This window comes from Phlebotomus papatasi, chromosome 1 (genome assembly GCF_024763615.1).
Source record: "Phlebotomus papatasi isolate M1 chromosome 1, Ppap_2.1, whole genome shotgun sequence".
Lineage (NCBI taxonomy): Eukaryota > Metazoa > Arthropoda > Insecta > Diptera > Psychodidae > Phlebotomus > Phlebotomus papatasi.
In genome coordinates this window covers 6,994,652-7,003,125 of record NC_077222.1, presented here as the reverse complement: position 1 = coordinate 7,003,125, position 8,474 = coordinate 6,994,652, and the positions used below count along the sequence as shown (strand labels likewise).

Here is an 8,474-nt window from a genome sequence, read left to right as displayed (position 1 = left end):
TTTCTCTACAAAAGTATCATATTTGACCAGTAAGACTTACAATAAAGTGAGTTTTACTGAAATTCGTTCGCTGGATATGTTGTGGTCCGGAAAGAGTTAATATGCGAAAAAAAAGTTCTAAAACAATGTTTTATAGGATAATTATGATCCAATAAAGTCGAAAAAACCATCCATTCTTCGTTATCTCTTTTAGTTTAGGCGCTAGGTGAGAAAATATACAAATTTTTTCAAACTCTTTTTGAATCTAATATTCACATTTTTAGTTTTTTTCAAATTTTTTAAATAAAATAGACAAAGTAGAATGACATATCTTACAGTAAAAAATAAATTTATTTTAGTCAGATAACTTTAAATCGGTATTTTTATGGAAATTGTAAAAGAGTTTTATTGCACAAATATTTTTTGTTGCTTTTTCTCTGACCTGTCACACAAAACTGGGAATAGCAACAAAACGAAGAGTCAAAATGAGTTCAAACTTTCAAGAGATGTTTATAAGACTATTACCGAGGACACTATAGCACTTTTAAATAAATAAAACCGTTATTGTCCGTTAGAGGGTTAACTAAAATTAGCCAGAAATATGACACAAATGTTAAACAAAACGAATAAACAACAATCACCTCATTGTGTCTTTCATTGGAAAACATGGTCGATCGATGAAAAATTCGATGGTGAAAGGTACACTTTTAATTTTTCTGAGAAATTAACAAATTTAAATTTGTGAATATGAATGGATTTTCGCTTTATTTGGAGCAAAATTAACTAAATAATAAAACTGTGGTATAGAAAATGTATAAATATAGTAATTTAATACTGTATTTATCATGAAAACAGTGACGTTTCCATTTGGAGTAGTGAAAAATTTCCATTTGGAGCAGATTTTGAATTAGATTAATTTACCCTATATCATAATGTAATTTAGCTTCTGAATCTGTTTGTGCAGCTAAATTATATCACGATAAGGGTCAATTTTATTTAAAAATAGGTGAAAAATCCCAATTTCAAAAGTGCCCCACTTCCCCCTACCATTTCCTCGTCGCAACAGACATTCCTTTCCAGAAGTTACTCTTTTGAGAATATTTCAAGAACTAAGTGCTTGAAAAATTTAATGTTCACTAACGAAATTTACTAAAACGTTGCGGCCGAAATTAATAAACAACAGTCACGAAGTAATATCAATTTGAAATGTTTAATTCCTTTAACCCTTTAATGATGATTGAGTCACCCGTGTCTCATAGAGAAAATAATTTTTCCTGACTACCCAAAGTTATAGGTTTGTAAGTTGTAGGAATCTAGGATATTTTGTGCAAATCTCCAGCTAATTGCTATTAGGAAGTATTTAAGCTCAAAAGTGACGAATTTTCAAAATGACTACATTAATAAATGATTTTTATTATTTTTTTTTTTATATTTCCAAATTTTTTAAGCAGAACCGTTTTGGAAATAGAAAGTACATTACTCATACATAATATTTTTCATTAGGGTAAAAATTTTCATTCACTGGTATCGTCAGAAAAAATACTTAAAATTTTAGGCTTTTTTTTCTTATCGTTCATAGAAGCAAAAAATATAGCGGAGACTGGGGCAAAATTTGTCAAAATTTGTTAAATTTCAATATTCACTATTTTTTCTAAAAATAAAAGAGACTGAGGCTTGAAATTTTTATTATAGATAGCCTTCATGAACCTTCTTAAACTTACAAAGTTTCAATGGATTTGAGGAAGGATTGTGTAAAATAAAAAATAATGAAATTTTGAACCCTATTTCTGGAATATTTGGCTTACGAAAATATCAATACTGATTAGCTCAATTTAAGCACATTTCTCGGTAAGATAGAGAAAAATTATCTTCGACTGCAGAGGAATAAATTTCCTATTTGATATTTTTAACGCTTGCGAGAGTAAAACTTCACAAATTATCCAAAGACTGACAAAATTTGCCCCAGCAATTTTGAGAATCTCCACAAAATCGACTTTTAGAAAATAATTCGAAAATCACATTTCTTTCGAGATAGAGGAAAATAGTCTTCTGCAATGTTGTAGAACAGTAAATTTCCTATAAGAATATGCTCATTATAAAACGTTTAATTTTTCTCACAGCTCGTGAAAGAATTAAATATACTTTTTGACAAGTTTTGCCCCAGTCTCCCCTACCGAATCAGACTCTGTTGGATTGTTCAAGGCTAGATGTAAGACATTTAATTAATTTTGTTTATTAGTTTCTTTTTATTATTGCTTTTTTATCAGAATAAAGCGACTCGTACTTAAAGGGTTAAAACTTTCGTCTAATTTGAAAATTTTCTTACGCCATTTTTTGAAGCTTAGAACTATCACTAATTTGGTTCTTGTAAGGTAGAAAAGGACATCCCAATCTAAGATAATTCTTGAAAGTGCATTACCTAACAAGCTTAGTGAAACGAGTAAAACATTTTAATTTTCATCAAATCTTCGAATTTTTAACACTTTAAAACCCGAGCCAAAAAATCACGTAAAATACCAAAACTGGCATAAAATGCCAGTGCAGATATTCTCCACAAAAAAGCAATTTTTCAATAGTTTTTCTTTCCGTAAGACGTCTACAGCAGTTCTAAGATTCATAAATTATTTTTTCAATAAATATTTTCCCATTTTTCTTGTCATTTTTATATAAATTTTGTGAAAATTGAGAAAAAATGCCAAAGTGAATTTATACAGATTTTCGTAGCAAAAAGGCAATTTCTATTGAATTTCCTTTTTTCTAGCAATTTGGCAAGGATCTTAGAACACGTATCTATATATTTTCCTGTAAAATTTTCAAATTCTCATATATAGTTTGTACTTTTGTTTAAGAAAATTTTATGTGAAATTCCAACAGGGAATTGAAAAAGAAAAACAAAGCGAAAAGTGAATTTTCACCTTATTTTTTACATTAAAATTATACAACAATTCTAGGTCTTATATTACTTAATTTTTAATAATTATTTTAACATTTTCACATATTTTTTACGATTTTATTCGAATCATGACAAAACTCAAAAAATATTAATATTTTTTTGGTTATGTAGTGTAAGCCATTCAAATGTCCATTTCAGATGCCCTCCATATAAAAAAACTGCTCTCTCTTGGAGTTCGAGCAGTTAAAAGGTGGCATTTTACGCCAATTTGGTATTCTACGCCCATTTTTTGTTTTTTTCCCATTATTTAAAATAATAAAAAAGTTATCAACTATTTTTTTTCTATTAAACGAAAGCTAATTAAATTCTCTATACATTAGTGTTATCACTTTAGCATAATATTGAATAGAATTTCTACTATGAAGCTCCAAACTTAAAATTGGAGTAAAATGCCACTTTGGGTTTTTAAGTGTTAAAATGTAACTGACACCGTTATGAATTTTTGGCGGACTTTTACTACCGCCATCTATCCCAGAACACTGCATTTAACACTACTACTAGAAATGCTAGAATTTTGAAATGTAATTCTACAAGAAAAACTGGAATCAAAACTCAAAACAAAAACCGAAGTGCCAGGAGTTTTTCATTATTTATTTTTGCATTTCCTTAATTTCCTGCAATTACCATGCAAAATCAGTCCCACCAAGTTCTTAACTCCAAGTGCTTCCCTGAATATAAAAATACATTTGCGGAAAAGTGCGAGAGATTGGAACAAGAAATCCAGTCGAGGGAGGAAGTTCCTGAAGAAGATGATGAAATTGTTATCTTTAGGAAGATCACCAATGCCTTTGGGAAATTAACTGCAAGTGCCTCAAGTATTACCAAGGGCAGTACTACAGGGAAGAAAAAAACACCTTTTAGGAAGAAGCAGGATGTTTTTGTGGAATATGAGAAAAATAATGTTGCGGAGATTGATAATATTCGGCAGAAGGTCAAGAATCTGGAGGAACAAGTGAAGACCCTTTGGGGGAAAGTGGATGGAAAGACTTCAGCTGATATGACAGAGAAAAATGGAGTCAAATCTCCGAGGCTTGCAGAGGAATCCACGGGAAAATTGAAGGAGATTGAAAAGGTAAGAGCGGTCAAAAGAGAGCTTTCTATTTTCTGATTTTTATGTCTTTCCTGCAGAGTTCTTCCCAGATGATTGCACTGCTGCAGGCCGAGGCTGACTGTCAGGAAGCTGTGAAGGAGTGTTATAGCAAATCACGGCAGCTGGAACAGAAAATGCTGAAGGATCTCTTTGATTTGATTGTATCTCTAGAGTTGAAATGATGAATACTGAATGTCCTGGAAGATGTTTTTCTTTTTCTTAAGCTCCTTTAGCTCCAGCTGCATCTTTCGGCACTTTAGCCTCAGGAACTTCATTCTCATTTCCAGAAGTTTCACCGAGGCTCCTCGGCAGCGGCAATAGCAGGCATTTTTCCAGCGTTTCCTCCTTCGTGGTGGCTTCTCCTTTGTCTCTTGCTTCTCAATTGGCCCCTCTGAGAGATACTGAATGATATCTGCATCTTCTGGAAATGCCTCTGACATTGTGAATTCAATGTACTGCCCTGATTGAGAGTTATCCGGAATTATTCCCAGAACCGAAGAAGCTTCTGAGGTCTCGACATCAATGTCCGTGGTGTCAGGAGATGATATGATGACTGTATCATCGAGAAAGGTGTCTGAATCGTCAAATTTCTGACCTGGGGTCCCCTCACAATTTTCCTGGAATTTTTGGTACATGGCTGAGTGATTGAGGAGAAAGTTTTTCATATTTTGCAGCGTTTCTGCCACTTTGGTCTGAGATTCCACTTTCTGTTCCTTCCTCCTGGAACTTGCTGCCATATTGAAGAGATCTTTCTTCGTCAGCTCCTTCCCAGTCTTTATTTTGATGTACTCAATTATGAAACTTCTGGTCACATTTGTTGCCAGCAACAGCAAAACTTCCTCCTTCATTTCCGGAGAGAGTTTCCTGTTTTTCGCCAGGGATTTATTGAGTTTCTCTGATAGCTCATGGTTATGCGTGTTGCACAGGGATATAACTTCGAGTTTCTGGCCACATTTGGATGCCCTCAGTGTGATATATGCCGGGCAGTCAGATCTCAGTGTCTGACAGCTTCTCTTCCCCTGGCCACGCGTGGAGAACTTCTGACCACCAAAGACACATGCCAGGCGCAAGGAATAGTAGATTAGATCACTAGATATAGGCCTGGATGTCTTCCTCTGCGCTCCCTGGACGGTTCTTGTATCCCTGCGCCAGTAAGTCACAAAACTCTCTTTACTGTGGGCTTCCAGACGCTCCTCCAACTCCTTGTAGCTGCTGAATGAGTCTCCAAGCTTGAAAGTGTACTTCCCCATGGGATTTACCAACTCTGCTAGCTCCTGCTTCATCAGCGGTTCTCGTTTTGATTGTCAAGGAGACATAACCTCAAATTTGTGGGAGTTACCCAAATAATCTTGTATTTCTGGCCAGGAGATACTTTATTATGACTCTATCTATCTTCTTTCATTACAAAAATCCTGGTGGAATGCCAGGAAATTATGAAAACTCATTTTTTCATGGAATTTACTTGAACATAACCTCACTTTGGGCTCCTGGAAAACTAATCCAGATTCTGGCCTTGTGGCTTGCATTGCTAGGACCGTACGGCTTTAAAATGAAAAGAATCCGGGATTTTTTGTTGATTCAAGGAAATTCTAGATTTCATTCCCGAAAAATAACAACAAAATCTCAGTACGGAAACTTCCTTCCGGAAAGCCTTCAGGACAACGAAGGACCAAAAACAAAATAAATAAACAATTTTCCTGAACTTCTGCTTTATTAGCAAAGAATACACAATTCCCAGTGTAAACTTAAGCTGTCTTTGAGGCAGCAGCCAGCAGTTTCTCCTCCCGGATGCGATCCTTCTTGAGTGGACCCATGAAGGCAGCCTTGTCGGCTGTAGTCTGGAAGCGTCCATGACCCATCTTGCTGGAGGTGTCGATAAACTTGAGGCTGATCTTCTCAAGAGCCGATCTCTTGGAATGCACCAGCAGAGACTTCCTCAGCGTGATGATGCGCTTCTTGGGTCCAATGCAGCATCCCTTGATCATGACAAAATCATTGTTGACTTCTCCGTAATGCGGGAATCCTCCCATTGGCGTGATGGACTTATCCGTCAGATCATATTCCGTGGAAGCATTGTTCTTGACCAACTAAAATTTCAAACAAGATCCCTTTTGTAAAAATCCCTCAATCACTTCCCCTCTGAAAATTCCTTTCAAGAATTGAAAGTCAGGCCTATCATTTATCCTCAAACATGAATCAGATAATTTTTTTGGCTCTAAAGAATCATCACGTGATCTCAAAGAATCCTGAAATCCCCCCCCCCCCAAAAAAATCTCAGAAATCTTACCTTGCCATCCTTGGTATGGATTCCAGCTCCGATACGGTAGATCTTCTTGTTGATCTCCGTACGATGATGGTAACCCTTCTGACCAGCTCTGGCAACCGTGAAGGACACTCGGCTAGGATGCCAAGCTCCAATACAAGCCACCTTCCGGAGACCCTTGTGAGTCTTCCTGGGCAACTTCTTGGTATGCCAACGGCTCGTAACTCCCTTGAATCCCTTGCCCTTGGTCACTCCAATGCAATCAATCATCTCATCCTGGGCAAACACCTCACTCACGGGCACCGGCTTCTCCAGGCGCTCCTTCACCCACTTCACTTTATCCTCCACAGTTCCTCCATTCAGCTGAATCTCCATGATGTGCGCCTTCTTCTGACGCTGCTTGATCAACTTGATCTACACACAGAAAAGGACTCCCATTATTCCCTATTCCTTCTCCCACAAATCCAAAATCCCCCTCCCAAAAAAAAGCAGGAAAGAAATAATCTGTGCGTGATATGGTTTGGCCCCTTGTCACTGCCTGAGCGGCTACAAGGCGTCACAGGAATATATCAAACTCCGCCTCCCGAAGGGCAGTTTTATCTGCGACACTACGGCCAGATGCTGAATTAATTGGTCAGCACCGATCCGTATTTTAGACCAACGGAAGCGAACTTCCATTGGCCAAGGATAGTCGCATTAGAAAAACCCAGGCCACATTTATCTATTTTTTTTTTCGATTTAAGGTAAAATGAGGTAATTTGGAACCATTTACAATTTGGGACACTTGAGATTTTCTCACCGTTTTAGAGATTCAAAAGGAAGAAAAGCAGTTCCTATTCTTCTTAATCGTCTTTTTCTTCTATTTCGCAGTCTTTGTTTTCTCTTTGCTCGGCTGAAACAGTGAGAAAATCTCAAATGTCCCAATTTATAAATGGTTCAACAATTTACGAGTGATCATTGAAGGGACAAGGATGAGAGGACGTCCCATACAGTAAAAAAAATTTACACTATTATAGTGTGTAATTTTTCACACCACTATTATAGTGTTAAATTTGGAAAAAATGTTTAATTTAAAATTGTTTAATTTAAAGTTGTTGAATTTCAAGTTGTTGAATTCAAAAATTGTTGAATTTTCATTTCGTTTTTTTAGTTTTTTTTTTTTGCCTATTTAGACATTTGAAATGTTGGAAATGTTTTTTTCCTGTACTCGGGATCCTCCCTAATGCGAGATAATTACATCTGATGCTCGGATCTTCACGATATATGTAGTTATTATGCATATAAATAACTATATGTTCTATATGACTTTTGCCCAATGAAAAGCATCTCGACTGAAGTATATGTCTTAAATGGAAATTCAACAATTTTTACACAACTTTTGTTTAAAAATTCAATAACTTTTGTCTGAAAATTCAACAACTTTTGTTTAAAAATTCCACAAATTTGGTTTATATACACAAGGCTTCACGCTGTAATAGTGCGAAAAATTATGATCAAACTATAATGGTGTTAATTTTTGATCATATGACAAAAAATACCATAAAGTTGTGTATTTTTTCACACTATAATAATATGAAAATCTATAATCATACTATAATAGTGGTAATTTTTAGAATTTTTCAACAGTTTTAAATTACAAAACATTGTCGAAAATTTTTTATGATTATAACAGTGAGAAATTTTACACAGATCGCAATTAAATAAATTAATTTATTCGATTTCAGACTATTATAGTGTTAAAATTTTACACGTTTTCAAATTAAACAACATTGTCGAAAATTTTTCAACTATAATAGTGGTAATTTTCAATCACGTGACAATAAATTACCAAATTATTGTGCATTTTTAAACATTTTTGAATTAAACAACTAAAATGCCCGATTTTGCACTATTATAGTAGTAAAAAATTTAACACATTTTTTTACTGTGCAGGAAACGATGGAAAGAATTAGTGGACACAGCTGGTACGCTGAGGTGCTAGAGATCCGGTCCCTTAAAGGGACGTTGAAGTCACCCAAGTAAGTAAGCATAATGATAATAGCATCATTAATCGATTTTTATCACAAGTACCATTACTTCGATAAAAATTCCGAACTGTGAATGGTAACATGATCGCATTACATATAACTTTACTTCTGTGTTTATTAACTAATTCCATTTTTTTTGTTCTCATGGTTAAACTTTTCTTT

At 35.0% G+C, this 8,474-nt stretch overlaps 2 protein-coding genes across 2 annotated transcripts in view; both read right to left on the bottom strand.

The window, feature by feature from the left end:
- Positions 1 to 4,012: 4,012 nt before the first annotated feature.
- LOC129798641 (uncharacterized) lies at positions 4,013 to 5,415 on the bottom strand. Its single transcript, XM_055841897.1, has one exon. The coding sequence runs from the start codon at positions 5,303 to 5,305 to the stop codon at positions 4,190 to 4,192; it is 1,116 nt and encodes a 371-aa protein (XP_055697872.1). The 5' UTR covers positions 5,306 to 5,415; the 3' UTR covers positions 4,013 to 4,189.
- A 299-nt stretch (positions 5,416 to 5,714) lies between these two features.
- LOC129798639 (60S ribosomal protein L3) overlaps positions 5,715 to 8,474 on the bottom strand; it is an 18,009-nt gene continuing 15,249 nt past the window's right edge. The window contains exons 5-6 of the mRNA XM_055841893.1: positions 6,310 to 6,699; positions 5,715 to 6,109 (exon numbers count right to left, since the gene is read on the bottom strand). Of these exons, the coding sequence (XP_055697868.1) occupies positions 5,768 to 6,109; positions 6,310 to 6,699 (732 nt within the window). The 3' untranslated portion in view covers positions 5,715 to 5,767. The remainder of the gene's footprint in view (positions 6,110 to 6,309; positions 6,700 to 8,474) is intronic.